Source organism: Dromiciops gliroides, chromosome 4 (assembly GCF_019393635.1).
Source record: "Dromiciops gliroides isolate mDroGli1 chromosome 4, mDroGli1.pri, whole genome shotgun sequence".
In the NCBI taxonomy this organism is placed as follows: Eukaryota; Metazoa; Chordata; class Mammalia; order Microbiotheria; family Microbiotheriidae; genus Dromiciops; species Dromiciops gliroides.
In genome coordinates this window covers 348,584,194-348,603,977 of record NC_057864.1, presented here as the reverse complement: position 1 = coordinate 348,603,977, position 19,784 = coordinate 348,584,194, and the positions used below count along the sequence as shown (strand labels likewise).

At 38.0% G+C, this 19,784-nt stretch overlaps 1 protein-coding gene across 1 annotated transcript in view; it reads right to left on the bottom strand.

The window, feature by feature from the left end:
* Positions 1-19,784, bottom strand: part of DSE (dermatan sulfate epimerase) — a 78,348-nt gene that overhangs the window by 25,612 nt on the left and 32,952 nt on the right. Inside the window, exon 2 of the mRNA XM_044000096.1 lies at positions 13,172-13,640. Coding sequence (XP_043856031.1) covers positions 13,172-13,587 — 416 coding nt within the window. The 5' untranslated portion in view covers positions 13,588-13,640. The remainder of the gene's footprint in view (positions 1-13,171; positions 13,641-19,784) is intronic.

The following is a 19,784-nucleotide window of genomic DNA, read 5'->3' as shown; positions in this document are numbered from 1 at the left end:
TAGTCCCTGCTGGCAAGGCATTTACAATTTAGCAGTGGTGATGAGAGCTGTATATACAAAGAATTATCATATGAGTTAAAAATGATTAGGTACATCTGAGGGATAACCAGAATAGTATGGGAGATTCAAATACAGGAGGAGATATCAGGCAAGGCTGCACAGATAATGCGTGCTTTCACATTAGGGTAATGAAATGGGATTTCAACAAGCATAGATGGTAGTAGTGTGAACCAGTGTGTACAAATGCCTAGTCAGGAGAGGGCTGACTGGGATAGTAGAACCAGTAAGAAGTCTAGTTAGAATGAATGTTGTGAAATCTGGAGCCGGATTGTGGGGGTCATTAAATGCCAAGCGAAGAAGTTTATATTTGGGGGCAGCTAGGTGGCACAGTGGATAAAGCACTGGCCCTGGATTCAGGAGGACCTGAGTTCAAATGTGGCCTCAGACACTTGACACACTAGCTGTGTGACCCTGGGCAAGTCACTTAACCCTCATTGCCCTGCAAAAAAAAAATAAAAAAAAAGAACTTATTCATCCTTGTACCTTATGTGGAGGTGGCAAAACATCTTGCATAAGAATAGAGTGGTCAATAAGCACTTGAACTAAATTGAATTGGAAATGAATTAAATTGAAAAAAGGCATCTGAGGATATTAACCACCCTGACCCTTCTTAAAACCAAAGAAACCATCAGCATCAAAAGAGGCTCAATCATCACATCTCACTTAGTCGGTCCTTGCTACATCCTAGTTTAAGCAAGAGCTGAAAACTGGCAATCCAACACATTTTAAAAGCCACCAGATGAAAGGATTGTTGTATTTAATGGATACATTTTAAAATAAAACACTGTCTGAATAGAAAACAATGCAAATGCCCAGACTTTACTTAAAAAACAAAACAGACATAATGAAATGACTAAAACAGACAAACCCTTAGCCTTGAGTCTTTGGGTGAAATAACGTGTGAAATTTAAATGAGCTTGTCATTTTTTAAAACAGCAATATATTTAATATTGAAACTGCAAAGATCTTGTCAGTTTCCTAATTTGTCAGCAGTTTCCTCATCTAAAAATAGTGATATCATTACTTTCACTACCTTCTTTGTAGCACTTATCATTCAATTCAATTCGATTCAACAGATATTTATTAAGTCAATCAGTCTACTAGCATTTATTAAATGATAAGTACTATGTTAAGCACTAAAGATACAAAGAACAAAAATATGGTTATTGCTCTTAAGGAGCTCACATTCTAATGGAAATAATTAAGACATAAATAGTATAAATGGAAGTTAATTTCTGAGAAAAGGGACTAGGAAGAGCAAAGCTGGGAAATGCCTTCTGTTTTTTTAGGATTTGAACCATGGGATTTGAAAGAATCTCGAAGAATGTTAGGGGAAATCCAAAGTAGAATGTGAAAAAGAAAAGCATTCCAGGTATGGAGGATCATAAGACCTTCCAGATAGCCAGCCAGCCAGCCAGATCGATAGATAGACAGACAGGCAGATAGATGTATATATGTATGTAGGTATGTATGTGTATACATGTGTGTTTGTGTATATATCCAAAACCCTAATGTTCAAAAGGTAGGTAGCATGGTAGAGTGGAAAGAATGATAGATTGGAAGAGACTGGAATTCTAACCTGGCTCTTCTACCTGCTACCTCAGGGGCCGGGGGCAACTACTTCTTGTTTCTCTATTCCTCAGCTTCCTCATTTGAAAAATATGGATGGTGAAACTTTAAGATCTCTTGCAGCTGTAAATCTATGATCCTACTAACATATGTTAATGTACAGGCTTTACACTACTGTAGCAGAAAAAATCAGCAAAGAAATTTTATTTTAGCTTAGAGGCCATGAGAGAGAGTATTACTAATACTGAAGCTTATTTCTGATAACAGATATGTCCAACACAGGGAATCATATGTAGAATTCTCTCCAACTGATCTTTCTTGTTATCAAAATGCCCAGAACGTGTAGGTATGAAACAATATTATAGTAAGTATCAGCATTACCTATTAACATACAGCCTAACAGATGGAAAATTAAATGTCCATCATTTGTGAGAGCTGTTGCTTGTCAATCTATCTCTTTGTCTCAGTTTATTTTCTTTCTTGAAATCAATTAAACTTTATGTATCTTTCATGTAGGTTGGTAGAAGTCTTCCTTTTCCTTTGTGTGGCCAACAGTTTCCCTGTTTAAGTAGCTCAAATAAAGAAAAATCATTCTTGTCAAGGTCCTAACTCCATATTCAAAAGTTTCATAGAATTTAATGTTGTGAAATACTTTGGATAGAATGATTACTTAAGGGGCAGCTAGGTGGCGCAGTGGATTGAGCACCGGCCCTGGAGTCAGGAGTACCTGAGTTCAAATCCGACCTCAGACACTTGACACTTACTAGCTGTGTGACCCTGGGCAAGTCACTTAACCCCAATTGCCTCACTAAAAAAAAAAAAAGTGATGAGAATGATTACTTAAGCATCACTACATTATTGGGTGTCAAAAGCTGTAATAGATGACTTTGCTTAAATCATAAGCACAGACATAAAGGAAGAGAGATAGAGAGACAGAGACAGAAAAATATGGCAGAACTGAAACTTTATTTTTTTAAAGCTTTTTTTTTTTTTTTTTTTTTTTTTTTTAGTGAGGCAATTGGGGTTAAGTGACTTGCCCAGGGTCACCCAGCTAGTGTCAAGTGTCTGAGGCCGAATTTGAACTCAGGTACTCCTGACTCCAGGGCCAGTGCTCTATCCACTGTGCCACCTAGCTGCCCCAGAACTGAAACTTTTAATAAAATCTCAGCATTAGAAGAACTTCCAAAACCATCGAATCTAATCTCTACCTAAGAAATATCCACCCCGAGTGGGCATTTAGCCTTTGTTTGAAGATCTCTAGTGAGAAAGAACTCAGCCCTGAGCAGTGAGAAGCATGGTGTTTTTAGAGACAGGTGATCTGGGCTCAAATCCTTATTCATCCATTCATAAACTTTTATTTCCATTTGCTACCTGTGCAACCTTGGACAAATCATTTGAACTATCTGAGTACCAGTGTCTTTGCTTATATATACATATAAAATGAATTGATAGGGCTAGACGATCTTTGAGGTTCATCTTGCCCATGAATTTATAATCCTTTGACTTCCTGTGTCAGCCCATTCTGACCTTGGACAAAATTGTTAGAATATTCTTCTTTAATTTACTGCATTGCATCTTCTACAAATTGATACCCTCTGAGGCCAAGAAAAATAGATTCAATTTTTCTTTGACATGAAATACCTTCTAATACTTGAAGATCATAACCACCTGTCTTTTCTTCTTCTTCAGGATAAACATCCTTACTTCCTTCAACTGAACCTCCTACAGTCTTCTTACTTTCCTGGCCATTCTCAATATCCTTTCTGGACATACTCAATTTCCTTTAAAAATAATAATGGCCAAACTCTATGTGGAGTCTAACTTAGGTGCTAGATCTTTTGGGATTTATGAGTCTTGATTTTATGTCTACTAATATGGAAATGGGCCAAATTCTCTATAAAGGTGACAAGAGGAAAATCTGGCCTTTCTACTTGATGTTCTACAGTTCTAAATTTCAGATCTTCCAACACCAATCTCTCCCTGAGAATCCCAGAATTCTCTCTAAATCCTAGACTGAGTTGAAGAATAAGTCCTAGAAGAGGAAAAAGTCAGAGAAAACCCATGAAACAACTGTCTGGGATTTTATTTGGAGTCCCATCAGGTAATATGAGAGAGACCAAGAGACAGAGACAGACAGACAGACAGATGGGGGGGGAGGGGGACACAGACAGAGAAAGAGACAGAGAGACAGAGAGACAGACATGCAGAGAGACACACTGACACAGACACACAGAGAGACAAAGACAGAGAGAGACAAAGATAGAGTCAGAGACAGACAGAGAAACAGAGACAGAGAGGCACACAGACATGCAGAGAGACACACAGAGAAACAGACAGAGACAGAAAAAACAGAGAGACAGAGAGACAAAGACGGAGAGAGACAGAGACAGAGAGAAACAGAGACAGAGATAGAGACAAAGAGACAGACAGACAGACAGACAGACAGACAGACACACACACACACAGACTGAGGGCCACATTCCTCACTCATCTTGATGCTTATAGTGGTGTCACTAATTTGCCCATCTCAATATTCCAATGGTTATTTTTTGATACACACTCAACATTCACCCCCAAGGCTTACAATTCATTACAAGGATCTAATAAACTCTCAATCTGTTGGGAATAAAAGCTAGTTACTTCTCTAACTTAATTTAGTTTCCTAAATCAGTTTTCCTGATTTCCTGTTGACTCCAAAGTAAAAGTGAAGGAATTTCTTTTCTCTGTAATTTATATTCTATTTGATGATGAAACTGCTAGAAAACTAATGGCTCAAACCATACTTTTCAACCACATATCACTGGAGCAGGGGGGGGGGGGAGGGGGGTTAAATCTAGTGCAGATGAAATTATTTTTATGTAGAAAATATTTTATATGAAATTTTTGTTTGTTTGTTTGGTTTTTTGGCCAGGCAATTGGGGTTAAGTGACTTGCCCAGGGTCACACAGCTAGTAAGTGTTAAGTGTCTGAGGCCAAATTTGAACTCAGGTCCTCCTGAATCCAGGGCCGGTGCTCTATCCACTGCACCACCTAGCTGCCCCTTATATGAAATTTTTTATAGGCCAGGTGACATAACAGGCAGAAGTGACATGTCTAGTGGAAGATGAACATGGATTCAGGAAGCTCTAAATTTATTTACTAGCTATGTGACCCTGATAATTTTTTTTTCATTTACAAATGGGGATAAGTAATAGCATCTCCTTCATGGGGACTTGATTGTTGTCAAGATTAAATGAGATAATATAGGTAATGTGTTTTATAAACCTTAAAGCACTATATGAATGTTATTATTATACAACGTTAGAGAATATGAAAATATTTAGGGGGAGGGAATAATTGTTTATGTAGAGCCTGCTATGTGCCAGCTACGGTGCTAAGTGATTTATACAAATATTATCTCCTCTGATCTTCACAACAACCCTTGGAGGTAAGTGCTGTTATTAGCCCCATTTTACAGTTGAGGAAAATGGGGATTAAGAGGTTAATGACTTGACCAGAGTTACTCAGGTCTTCCTGACTCCAGGCCCAGTGCTATTTCCACTGTACCACCCAGCTGCCCAAGAAGCAACGTGTGTTTCAATTCCATTGCTTAGTAATGATTTATAATATATAGCAAATGATTCAAACTCTTCTAGGGTCTTAAGATGTATAATATAGGGAAAAGCAAATTAGAGATGGGTATAGAAGATTTAGGTTTGTGTTCCTCATCTACCACTTAATAAGCTATAATAGTTGATGTTTATAGGACTTTACAATTTGCAAAGCCTTTTACAAGTATTATCACATTTACTCCCCAAAGCCATTCTCTTAAGTAGGTACAGGTATTACTTTCCTAACTTCATAGATGAGGAAACCGAGGTTCACAAGTTAAGAGATTTGTCCAAGGTCACTTCAACTAATCAATGTCAGAAGCTTGATTTGACTTGGGGGTTTGCTGTCTCCAAATTTAGCACTCTTTCCATTAGACTTCAATGAAAAAGCTATTTAGGGGGCAGCTAGGTGGCGCAGTGGATGGAGCACTGGCCCTGGATTCAGGAGGACCTGTGTTCAAATCCGGCCTCAGACACTTAACATTTACTAGCTGTGTGACCCTGGGCAAGTCACTTAACCCCAATTGCCTCACCCCCCCCCCCAAATATTTAATTTCTTTGGGCCTTGATTTCCTTACTGGTGAAGTGAGAAAAATTATTCTCCACCCCCACCCCTGTCCCTTGCTCCTCACCTCCTTTACTCATTGTGAAGATCAAATGGCATAATGGAAGGAAAGTACTCTATAATTGGAAAATGTTAAGGTGTTAGCATTGTCATTTGGAACATCAACTATAACTTTCCAATATTTTAGGTGTGGAAGATGTTAGGGATTGGGCTGAACCAAATCGACTCTGGAGTGTACATTGGAAATTAGGTTTTGGAATAAATGTCCATGTTCAGTTTATTTTATTGTTACTATTGTTCTCCTAAAAGCAAGTACTGGAAAAACTAATGTAGAATCCCACCTATTAGAACTCTGATGTATATATGAAGGACATATGGAAAAAAAAACAAAAGAAAACACATTTCTAAATTAAAACTAGCCCACCAGCAGACTATTAGACAATGCTAAGAACATCTCAAAGGAAATCACATAAAAGCAAGTTTAATAAAATGGTATCATTCAAAAAAAAAAAAACCCACTCAATTGAAACTTTCTTTTGGAGCCTCACTGCACAGAATTCACCATCCACCAGTTTAGTAACTTATAAAGAGAGAGGAGCAGAAAATACTGCAAACCTTGGAAAGGTTGAGTTCAGTTGGAAGTAAGACCATTTGAAAGTCTGATTCAAGCACAGTTATGCCACTGGTTTGTTTACATTATTCTGGAAAATAGTGATAATTTTTGCTTGTAATAGCTTCTATAGAACCACAAAGAACCACTTCCATCTATGACGCAAGAAAAAAAGAGGTAGTTTCTTAAATCATCATTTTCATCTTCATAATGATCAGAATAGATTTTGTTTTTCCTCTCTAGTGTATGTTTTACCAGATGGACACATAAAAGGGTCATTGTTGTTTTTTTTTTTTTTTTACAAATAGCAGCCCTTTGAATTTTTTTTAAAGCACGTGTTTAAAAAGAGGACGTTTAAAATGACAACTAAAATAAAATTATTTCCTTTTAGCTAATGAATTACCAAATGCCCAAATGAACTATAACATATTCATATATTTTTTTGATACATGCATTTCCCAGATGTGCCTTTTTTTTGCTTGATAAGAATGTGAATCATTGTATATCCCCTTTGTCTCCTTTGTGCCTTTATTACTATGTTTCCATAAAGAAAATGCCCAGTGGATCACTATTGGAAATTTGAAGAAAACCAAGCCAGTGTGAAACTTTTATGTGTTGAACAGATGTTTGAGAAATGAGACAAGAAATGACCCCACTCCCAAAAGAAAAATACAAACTCCCAAACCAGATACTCTCATCTCCTTTGAGTACACATACCAGACTGGCTGGAGTTAGAGTCAGAAGGACCTGGGCTCCAATCTTGCTTTTAACACATACTGGCTGTGTGAGAATGGGCAAGTCATTTAACCTCTCAATATGTCAGGTGGCTCTGAGATTATAAGGGAAAGAGGAGTGCCTGAACTATATGAAACACTATCAGAACTTTCTGAATTAGACTTCTCCATACCAATGAAATCACAGTTCTGGATCAAAACAAAATAAAAAATCAAATACAAAATGGTATCCTGCTATAAGCAAAAGTGTTATATATGATGAAAGCAACCTTTTAAGGAGGGTACATGGCAAAACTAGACATTCCCTTGTCTGATACTTCACTTATATGTAATGATAATTGGCATTCCCTACCTTACATGTTACATTCCAGTATTTTCCACCCAAATGACCATTCGCAGAAACACAAAGGAAACCTTAGGTTTTGGAAATAGTGATTTGGGTCTTTCAATTCAACAAGTCAATTCAACTTTTTAAGGCAAGTACGTCACCATGACTTAGTAGTAATACATACACTAATTGTATTTATTTGCTTATTTACTTATCCAGACATTCATTCACTCATTTGCCAATTCACCTCTCCATTTATTTTATTATTTACTTATCCATTCATCCGTCTTTCTTTTTAAAACAATTTTTTATTGATATCTTTTTTTTTTTTTGCAGGGCAATGAGGGTTAAGTGACTTGCCCAGGGTCACACAGCCAGTAAGTGTCAAGTGTCTGAGGCTGGTTTTGAACTCAGGTCCTCCTAAATCCAGGGCCGGTGCTCTATCTACTGCCTCCTTATCCATCTATTTCCATATTGACTCATCTACTGATCTATTTATTTATTTATTTCTATTTGTTTAGACTGGGTGTCTCTAACTTGTCCGGGCTGGGAAAGAAGAGGTCACTCCCCACATTCCTCTACTGTTTGGCTTGGAAATTTTAATCTACTTTGTTTCCACTCTGGGCTAGTTTTCTTCTTCTTAGGCAACATGCTAGCCTCTGTTCCCAGGGGTTCACCATATCACTGGTTAACTTAGTGTGGACACCTGAATAGCTTTGCTGTTGTTGTTGAGTGGTGCCTGACTTTTTGTGACCCCATGAATCACAGCATGTTGATACTGTCCATGGGGTTTTCTTGGCAAAGATACTGGGGTGGTTTGCCATTTTCCTCTCCAGTGGAGAGGAAACATAAGTAAAGTCACTTGCCCAGGGTCACACTGCTAATATGTGTCTGAAGCCACATTTGAACTCAGGTCTTCCTGACTCCAGGCTCAGTGCTTTATCCACTGAACCACCTAGCTGCTTCTCTGACTGGCTTAGTCCATATAATCAAGAACTCCTGAGCTCAAAAGGTTTGCTACCTTAGCCCATGACTCCCACACTTCCTTCCTCAGCAGGAATTGCGCCACCATACCTGGTCTTGTGCCACCATACCTGGCAATATATGTCCCAAAAGACTTAGCATAGCTTTAAGCTTTAGTAAGTTTAAGATTGCACTAAGTATTTCTAATATGAATTATTTATGCTATTGTTCCAACATAGAGACTGATTTTTCTCTTAGGGAAATAAGACTTCATATTTATAATTCTGGAGTCAAATAATATAGAACCATAATGTACAACTAGTATCAAAGGAGAAAGATAGCACCCATATGCAACTGTGCTATAGACTAAGAAAACTATGCTATGCCCAGGGTAAATTAGACCAAAAGCATATAAAATTGTTTGTTTTTGTTTTGGGTTTTTTTTTTTTGTGGGGCAATGAGGATTAAGTGACTTGCCCAGGGTCACACAGTAAGTGTCAAGTGTCTGAGGCTGGATTTGAACTCAGGTCCTCCTGAATCCAAGGCCAGTGCTTTATCCACTGCGCCATCTAGCTGCCCCCCCCAAATTTTTATTTTAATCATGATGAGTCATTTGTCTTCTTCTCTTTTAAAAACATAATCAAAACCATCTACTGGGATGTCAAAAGGATTATTCAATAAAAGGTCCAATTGCAAAATAGGATATAAAAGGATTGTAGGCATGGTAGTTTGAAAAAATTAAATTTTGCATGTTTTATTTTCTACAGAACTGTTATTTCATGGGCATCTATAACTCCTGGTGAGGAAACTCCCTCTACCAACGTGGACTAACAAATATTCTATAATTTAAAATCTGAAAATCCTACTGGAGACACTGATAGGTTAAATGACTTGCCCTGGGTCATATAACTAGTATGAGTCAGAGGTAGTTCTTGAACTTAGGTCTTCCCGACTTCAAAGCTGATGCTCTATTATTATGCCACATTGCTTCTCTAAAATTTCTACAGAGCTATTAAAAACAATCCCACAGCTGTGCTAACCAAGGCAAAGTGGTTAATAACCCACATTCTGTATACTACAATCACTTCCTAAGCTGGAAATGATAACTAGTTATCCATTTGTAAGCACGCTACCTTCTGTGAGTATAACATTCAATTTCTGACACAGTTCCAGGAAGGTCAAGGAAAAGAGCATTTGCTTGACACTAACAAGCCACTGCTTTATTTTTTAAAACCAAGGATGAAAGCATGAAGCCATATCTACATTTTAGAAGGGAAGAGGCTTACTTGCTTTGTTCCAAAGGAATCAAATTTGGATTTGATATCAAAAAACAAATAAAAAACCATTCCCTAACAAGTAGAGTTTGTCTCAAGTAGAATGGGTTTCCTTGGGAAATACTGAGTTCCCCCAATGGAAGCTGTCAAACAAAAGTTGGATGCCCATTTGTCACTTTTGTTGTCCTTTTAAAAAAAAATTGGGGGGGGGGGCGCAGCTTGATGGCGCAGTGGTAAAGCACCGGCCCTGGATTCAGGAGGACCTGAATTCAAATCCGGCCTCAGACACTTGACACTTACTAGCTGTGTGACCCTGGGCAAGTCACTTAACCCTCATTGCCCTACAAAAAAAAATTTTTTTTTTTTTTTTTTTAGTGAGGGGAAAGATATAGGCTTGGATTGGCCAGTCATGGAGGTTTCTTTTCATCAATCTTCCCTGAGCAGGTCACCAACTCTGTTCCTCATTCATAAGTGAATTGCAATGTACCTCTTGTGTGAATATGAACTTTTAGCAAGTAGGTCAAAACTAGCACTTTTTTGTCAAGTTACTTGCTTTCATTCTTATACCACAGGAAGTATCTACTCCTCTAGTTATAGCACACATTCAAGGTCAATATTTATATATCTCTATGTTTTTGTACAGTATAAAACTGCATTATTTTATAAAATGGTCTTGATTTTGCTGTAGTGAGAAAATTTGACAGCAGTCTTCTCTTTTACTTGTTGAAATTAAAAAAAAAACATTCTAATGCAACTGTCACTTGGGAATGTTTTAATTGTTGTCCTTAAGATCAGTCATCTGCTAAATAACTTATCTTTAGAAACTCTTTGAAAGTTAATATCTGAGTAAAATGGATCTTGAAGAAAGAGCCACCAAGAGTTTAGAATGACAAGTGGTTCTTTCACTGGGACAAAGAAATCTGGTTGCCATTTTTGATTAATTGACTTTCCCAAATGGAAATGGCTTCTAGTAAGTTATATATTTTGAGTGTTTGCTCAAAATACAGATTGAAAATATATTCTTTCTTTCTTTTTGGGGAAGTATAAGAATGCTGTTGAACCAAAAAAATCTGTGCATAAACACTGAACCCAACCAAAATTCGGATCTTTGAGAGCTAAAATAACACCATTCAAAATAACTTTAGTTTAATGAACAAAACAGTCTAAACTATTTGTCTCTGATCTGAATTTCAAGTTAATCTTACCATAAGGTTTTTCCCCTCATAAAGTTCCAGGAAACCCTTCCAGATTTATGGGCAAACAGGGCTCTTAACCAGATATTGGCAGAAATTAGTCAGGAAACTTGCTTAATACTCCCGTTCACCTTTCTGACATCTGGCAAGATGCTCTTTGTGACAGACCTAAATGTAATGCTGGCTTTTAAAAAATGTTTTTTAAAAAATAATCCGCATTCCTGGTCATCAAGTGACAAGAAACAATTTCTCTGTATCATTGAAATGTCATATAGCTTCTAGTTTACAACAGCCATTGAGAGTGGGGTTTGTTTCATTCTTTTGGATTTGTATCTCTAGTGCCTAGTCCATAGAAAGTACTTAATACATTTCTGTTGGTTGGTTGATTAGTTAAACCACTAACATTGGTGGTTAAATAAAGTCATTTTATCATACTTTTGAGCAATCTATGTCATTCTTAATTGAGCCAAACAAGGGAGAAGCTGTTCATTTACAACTCTGGATTTTAGAATGTAAATTACCCAACAGGGATCCATTTTATGATGCATAACCATACATGAGTACATACATGTGCTTGGATGGTTTTTAGATTACTGTTTAGTCCTTCCATGATAAATTAACAGTCTGTCCAGTCACAGTGACTCTCTATTCCTCTGTCATCAATTGTCAGAAAAGCTACATAAGACCTAATTGTATGGCTTCACAACCAACAAAGAGATCACTCAAGCATTCCAGATTGAATACATATTGAGTCAAATGAGATCTATGATATCCTAAAATACGCCTGTTACAGAAAATTTTTCCCATGTTTCCCCTACATGTTCCTTCCTTCCTTTCTTGCCTTTTTCTTCCCTTGTTTCTCTCTCTCTCTCTCTCTCTCTCTCTCTCTCTCTCTCTCTCTCTCTCTCTCTCTCTCTCTCTCCTTCCTTCCCTAAACTATAATTGTCTTGGTAACAGCAGTGTGGAAACCCCCTCCACAGATGCAGATAGATATTTCATCTGTAACTTATAATAAGTGCTGCCTGAGTCTCTCATAAAGAAAACCTTTTCCCTGGTCTCTTGCCAGGACCCAGGCTTCCACACTTCCTGCAGTCTCTTCATCATGACCCTACTCTCAGACTATCTACTCCACAGGAAACTTGGCCTCCACCCCTGGCATTCCTGGCTCTGATAGATGAGCCTTTTTTCCTTATCTTACAGGGGACTGGGCCTCTGGGCTGTTTCTGTAGTCTCCTCTCCATGCCCTCCTCACCTTGTGGAGGTATCCTTCCTGATACCTCTTTATGTGTTGTCTTCTCCTATTAGAATTGCGGCTCCCTGAAGGAAAGGACTATCTTGCTTGCTTCTATCTGTATATGTAATGCTTAGTACAGTACCTGGGTGTCTGTCAGAAAGGTTAAGCAATTAATCTAGGGCCTCAGACCATTTAACACTTACTAGCTGTGTGACCCTGGGCAAGTCACTTAACCCCAATTGCCTCACTAAAAAAAAAATTAAAAAGATTAATCTAGGATCACATAGCAAATATGTGTCATAAATGGTATTGGGATCTTCCTGCGTACAAGACCAACCCTCTTTAGAGGCAGTGAAGTGAGGAGTGGAGAAAGAGCAGGATTTGGAGTAAGGAAGACATGATTTCAAATCCCACCTGAGGCACTTACCAGCTGTATGACCCTAGGCAAGACACTTCATCTCTCTCAGCCTCAGTTTCCTCAGCTATAAAACAAGGATGATAATAGTACCTACCTCACGGGTTTGTTGTGAAAATCCAATGAGATCATATCCATATGATGCTTTGTAAACCTTAAACTTCTATATAGATGTTAGCTATTATTGTTATGCCATACAGCTTCTCTTGGCTAGACTGTGCATAAATATTTTAATTTTAATCATTAAAGTATGGATAAGAAAAACTTCTAAAACGTCAGACAAACTTATTAATAGCTCGAGGAACATTGATGAACTCACATGGCAGGCAGGGCTGCAGCTAGTAATAACTAAAGTGAGTATCCATTTGGGGAGCACTAATGGGTGGACGGGGAGGATATGTAGAATGAGAGGGCATTATTATACATTATTTATTATGTTAGGGTGCAATACATTAGGGCCAGGGTGCAATTTTCAAATTTTGCTTAGGGTTATAAATGTTTGGTACCAGCTTTGATAGTAGGTAAAAAGTATATGAGAATCCAGTTTATAGTCCTTTAACTAGAGCCCAAATTCATTCATTCCTTTACAAGTATCAGTGTTTATACAATAAGAACAAAAAAAGAACAAAAATCTACCAACTAGGCTGAGCAGCCATCCTCTCCATGTAGTCCTTGGCCATATTTCGGGCTTCAACGTTCTCGGGATACAGCACACAGAACATTGCCAAGGCACCCAGGTTGTTGCCATAGATTTCATTCCACCTTGCACTATAATCCTTGGGATCCCAAGGAGGGAGGTACTCCAGAGGACTAGACAGCATGGTCTGCACTGCTTCAGTCAACCGTGCGGCAATGTGCTGATGGGTACTGGCTGCCCTCTGCTGTAGCTCCTCCACTTCCCCCTTGGAAAAATATAGCATTGGGTGGCTGTCATAGTTGGCATTGATGAAGGGAATCATGACTTCGGGGTTCTCGTCGGTGATGTAGGCTGCCACAAAATAACACAGATGTATGAAAAACACGCTGGGAGCCCCCCGTGTGTGAGTCCTCATTATGGCATCAGATCTCCAACTCGCAAAGGCAACCAAACCATCTTTGAAAAGTCCTGAAGGAGGAAAAAAAAAGATAAATCAGCTGGACATGGTGGGAAACATGGAAGATAGGACTTTATATACTTTTTATATGTTCTTTATTTATTTGTTTTTGTGGGGCAATGAGGGTTAAGTGACTTGCCCAAGGTCACACAGCTAGTAAGTGTCAAGTATCTGTGGCTGGATTTGAACTCAGGTCCTCCTGAATCCAGGGGAGGTGCTTTATCCACAGCACCATCTAGATGCCCCTACTTTATATACTTTTTAAAGTGGTACTAGTTGGTTCCCTCTTTCTTCCTCTCCCTCTCTTTCTCTCTCTGTAAAATCTCCCCTATTAGATTATATGCTCCTTGAAGGAGGGACTGTATTTTACATCTTTTTGTATCCCTAGTGCTTAGCAAAGTGCTAGGCACCTAGAAGTTAATTAACAAATGCTTATTTAAAAAAGGGGATCAACATCTTTCAAGATTTTTTCTCAGTGGCAGATAATACCATCAATACAGCAAAGGATTTGGAATGTCAATTTTGTCCTAGAGTAATTGTCACTACTTACCTCTTACCCTAACAGATCTTTGAAAAGGATAGATAGATATCTAGAAGTAGGGATAGAGATACACATACATGTTTATACACACATATATACATATATTCTGATATATGTGTATATATATTCATATATATGAAAATACTAGAATATACAAGACTTTTTCCTTATTACATTATAGTGCTATTTTTATATATAGCACTTAGCATTTGAATGCAATTTAGTAAAGTGAAAATCAAAACCAACCCATATATGTTCTTACCTATTTGATATTCTAAAAAGTGATTTTGATGGCAGATTTACTTATAGGTTAAAAGAGAGTATGTTCAAATGTAGTAACATTAAAAAAAAATCTCATACTACTATGCCCCACATCTGGGATAAAACAGGCATGCAATCCCCCCAGAGGAAAGTCAGAGAATTCCTAAAATTCCTAAGAGGGGAAAGGTTATAGAAAGCAGACCAGAGAAACAGTTTTATGTAAATAATGAACAGTAGTTTTCAATTATTAAAAAAGAGAGGCTGATGGAGCAAGGAAAAATGGTTTCCATAATCAGAAAGAACACTAAGAATTAAATATAGACTGTAGCCTAATCCACATTTTCCTTTCAGTTTATTTCCAAGATCAAAGCAATTGGAATCATATAAGGATATTAGATTAAATTCTGTTAAATTATATGTGTGCATAAATTAGGTATCACAAATATGTAGTATTTTGCTACATTTTTGAATATTGGAAACAAAAAGAAAATAAAAATCATTGACATTATTTTCCTGAAACATTTGTGATTCACTTAATGAGCAAAATTTGAGATACCTATAGTAAATAGAATTTAAATCTTTGATGCAGCCCTTATTGTATCTAGCACCCAATGCTTCAATGTGGCTGATTGGCCGTCCCCAAATCATAAGCTGGGCCAAAAGAAATAGTCCTTTATGCTAAGTGTAGTGGGATAGGGGGTGGGGGTGGAGAAAAGGCCTATGGTCTCTAGAAATAAAAAGATTTGACTGAGTCTAGTTATGTCTAGTTATCTGTATGGCCATCTTCACCAGACGATGGCGCTACTGATCAAAGAGAGCAGACACAGAGATACGAATAATGAAACAAAGTCCTGAAAACTCTCAATCCTAAACCTCTCTAGCCTGTGGCCCTCTTAGGCCCATCTGATGCCCAGAGTGAATTCAGATGAGGGAAGAAGAACAAAGAAACAGAAGAAGGTGAAGGCAAAGAATGAGTAAAAGAAGAGAAGGAGGGTTAAGACCAAAAAGGAAAGGAAAAAAAAAAAGAAAAAGACAATGAAGAGGAAGAAGGAGATGGGGGTGTAAATGTATGTTTGCGTGTTGTGTGGCCTGCTCTGCTGGTTCTGCTGACAGCCTCCGGACTTGAAAGGAAAAGCAGGGTTTCTTCTTCTTCTGTTCTCTAGTGTGGCTCCTGGAACTTTTTTTTTTAAATTGTATTAGTCAACATCTGAACCAGTGTAAGTATTTGGAAAGGAGGGAACTGTGAAGAAAGTGAACTCCACCCCACCTTAAACATACACTGGCAGACGGTAATGAAAATCTGCATGACATTTTCTTTCATCTTGGGCAGTGCACTGAATCTTCCTGGGACTTAGTTTCTTTATTCTAGAAACAAGAGGTTAGGATAGGACTAGATGTCCTCTGAGATTCCTTGAGGTCCTAGGATCCTTCCATATCACTCATGCATTGTGAGATTCAACAAGTATGTCCCTAGATTAGTATCTTCACCTTCTTCGGGGCAAGGATACGTTTAGTAGTCTCGTGAAGTCCATTAACCCCTTCTTATAAAATTTCTAAATGCAAAAAATAAAATCCATAGGAGTACAAAGGACACTAATTGTATGGAAATATAGTTATCAAAATATTTTTAAAAAGCAATTTCAGAGACTTAAGGTTAAAAACTCTTTTCCTAGATAGTATCCCTAAAACTGTGCAATCATTGATACTAACCTTAACTAGTTCACATTGGAGTTTGACCAGCTCTGCCAAGAATGTTTCCAGTTACACATAATGTGAGTGTATTTCTTCCCATGAGAACTGTTGATAGTCTGAAAGCTTTCTCTAAAACCTGACAACTCTTTTGGACATAACTGTCATGGGTTGGGCCAGTTTCCTGATATTATTTCAGCTGGCTAAGGTAGAAGGGTTATCTGTGTCATAATTCACTGAGGCAGGGCAGAATAGCAGGTCCTAGGTCTGGACCTGTCATCTTTTCTCTAAGTCACTGCTTATACTTTTTCTATGTTCCCAGTTCCATTAACTCTCCCTAGACTCTAAAGATGGAAGGGTCAATGTTACTACCACATTGAGAGAAATGATTATTAAATAACCAATTATTGGGGAGATCCAGGTTTTTCTTCCCTTCCTAGATCCTCATTCTCTACCAGGCCAAGCCAACATTTGAAGGACATAATTAATAGATGAGATTACCCAAATCCCTGAGTATATGCCTTTTGATCCTGGGTGGGAATTGTTGCCCCACCCTACTAGAACTTTACAAAGAATTTAATCTAAGGTGAATTCCAGCCCACTGTGTTCCACTCTGCCAGATCTGAGCAGAGGAAGACCCACTTTTGTGGGTCTAGACATGGGTAATCCTGATAAGAAATATCTCTTAGCCTTGAGTGATCAGAGTCAGGGTCCCCCAGCCCCTCATCGCAATAGCTATACCTCTCATTATAATTTTTATTCTTCTCATTAATTGTTAACCAATTAAGAGTTGATTGCCATCCTCAGAAACACCCACTCTTCCAAGGGCACATAAATGATGAGTGGGTTCCATGAGGGGTCTTTTATGGCTAGCAAGATTAATAAAATATTAATTGTTCATAAACTATGTCTCTTGACCCTTTAATATATCACAACATCTTACTCTATTTTACTGATCCTAGAGACAACATGGAAAGAATACTAACAGGATATGTAATAAAAAGAGCAGAATTTGACTCCTGGCACCACCATTTACTGTCTGTATGACCCTAGGTAAATTAATTCACCTCTCTGAACTTCAGTTTCCTCACAATACTTGCATTACCTACATCTTAGTGGGTTTGTTGTTGTTGTTGTTGTTGTTGTTGTTTTAGAGGGGGCAGGAGTACTTTTAAAACCATTAGTTGAATGGGAACTAGTTTTTCCTACATTAGGGGATAAATTGTTATCTTTCCTTAGTTTAGCTGAGGAATTATTCATAGTTTTTCAAAAGAAACTTTGACCAAGAAACCAAAGAGGGAATCTCCTCTCCTCTTCCTAAAACCTAAACCCTAAAAAAAACCCCAAACTCTAAAAAACCCAAACCTTCCTCTACTTAAATGGAAACAGAAAAACAGATGCGTTTTTCGGAATACAGATTTCTGATTCATGTGTCACTGAACACTAGCCACAAAACAGTTTGGCCTATGTGATTTATAGGATGTTCAGTTATTCTCTAGTTTCTGTACCTCCCCTCAACCAAATCATACTACTCCGAAAGTCCCTGTTTAGAACTCGGGCATTTACTCCTTCTACTTCCTCATTAAGTACTACTCCCCATTCCTAAGAAAGCAGTCAGAGTCAGATGAGACGAAAAGCTGCTCAAATCTAATGGGTCTGTACTCTCCTAATTCTCTCCCTTTACTGTAGAGAAATACATACATATCAGAGCTACATCCAGATACACTGCCACCATGCAGAGCAGGTGATTCCCTCCTGTATTGTGGAGTGTCAGGAGTCATTCCCCTACAAGCTCTATTTGGCCACTGATCATTGAAAAGAGATACTCAACAACAAGATATTTTGTCCGATTGTTAAATCTTTCTGGGCTGTGGCATTTTGACCCAATGTTCAAGGACAGACCTTTACAGAACGGTAAAATTACAGTCTATACCATGGAAGGCTTAAAAAAATCTATGAATGTAAATATGATATATTTTCTTTCCATAATGTAACTCTCCTGAAGTCTATGGGCTCAATAATCCTTCTCAAACCCATTTTTACCAAAAAATTCTTTGTTCCAACTCTCTTCAAATGATATAATAATAATTCTCTTGATTCTCTAGTATCATATGGCCTTATATCTATTTTTCCTCTGTCATTATAACACAGCACATAGGATAACAATTGTTTAAAATGGTTTGCATTCAATTATATCCTGGATAATAAGCTGGCCTTGAAGTTGGAAGGATCTAGGGTCAAGTTTAGCCTCTAACACACATTACTAGCTCAGTGACCCTAGCCCAGGCACTTAACCCCTCAGTGGCTCAGGCAACTCTCTATGACCATATATTGTAGAACAATCGCTGATCTACAATTGTGAAAGGAATTTCCTCACTAGGAATTCCCTAAGCCAAAGAAATCAGAGGTCAAGACCCCTCCTCCCAGAAAAAAGGAGTCTTTTCCAGTAAACCCACATTACACTAATTATCATGTGGAGATGGTCTTGTATTCTCCAGGGCTATATAGAACCAAAGGTCCGGCAGGTCCTACCAAGCAGGAAAGACTTGAAGAATGACTTGGCACTGGATTGTGTGTCATTTATCAGAGGACCAGTTGACATTCAAAAAGGAAATTTACATCTATGAAGGAAATAGCTGGAGAGACAAAATCCCAGACCTGTTGAATTACTAAAGAAATATAGTCAACTAGAGTGTTATACTCTTCTGACCTATAAGATAATGCTGAAACATTTTGTCAGTCAATAAGCATTACTTAAACACCTACCATGTGTCAGGCACTTTGCTCTGCACTGGGGATACAAAGAAGAAAGATGGTCTCTCTTCTTAAGGAGCTTTATCCAAATAGTTATTCCTTGGGTGCACTATTTGTTTCTGCTGTGTAACATATTCATTGTACAGGACTTATTCTTTTTTTTTTTTTTTTGGCGGGACAATGGGGGTTAAGTGACTTGCCCAGGGTCACACAGCTAGTAAGTGTCAAGTGTCTGAGGCTGGATTTGAACTCAGGTCCTCCTGAATCCAGGGCCGGTGCTTTATCCACTGCACCACCTAGCCACCCCCACAGGACTTATTCTTGCTTAAGTGCTATGAAAAATAATTGTGTAATAAATTGAAAGAATTGATCATTAAAGTGGGACATTAATAATGTCATAGGGTCACAGATTTAGAGCTAGAAGGAACCTTATCTACTTCAACTTCTTCATTTTACAAATGAGGAAACTAAGTCTCAGAGAGGTTAAGTGACTTGCCCAAGGTAATACAGATTGTAAGTGGCAGAGGCAAGATTAAAAACCAGGTTCTCCAACTCCAAATCCAAGGTTCTTCCACTGTACCATGTTGCCATTATTTGAGGGCATAAATGAGAGAACTAAGGTACTTGGTTCTGTAGGGGGATAGGATAAAAGACCATATCACAGGATAGAGAGAGGTGTGGACGTGTTGCAACCTGCCCACATCAAGGAGATCACAGACTCATTGGGGTGCTGGAATTATAAAGGGGGTTATGAGAGACATTAAAAGGCAGAACTTAAGGCCCTGTTCCAATAAAAGGCAAACACTAATAATGCTGTCTTTGATTACCAGTTTTTTCTTCTTTAAGACTGACCAGATTTTATCTGGTATAGCTATCATTATTCACTCCATTTTATGAATTGAGAAACAGA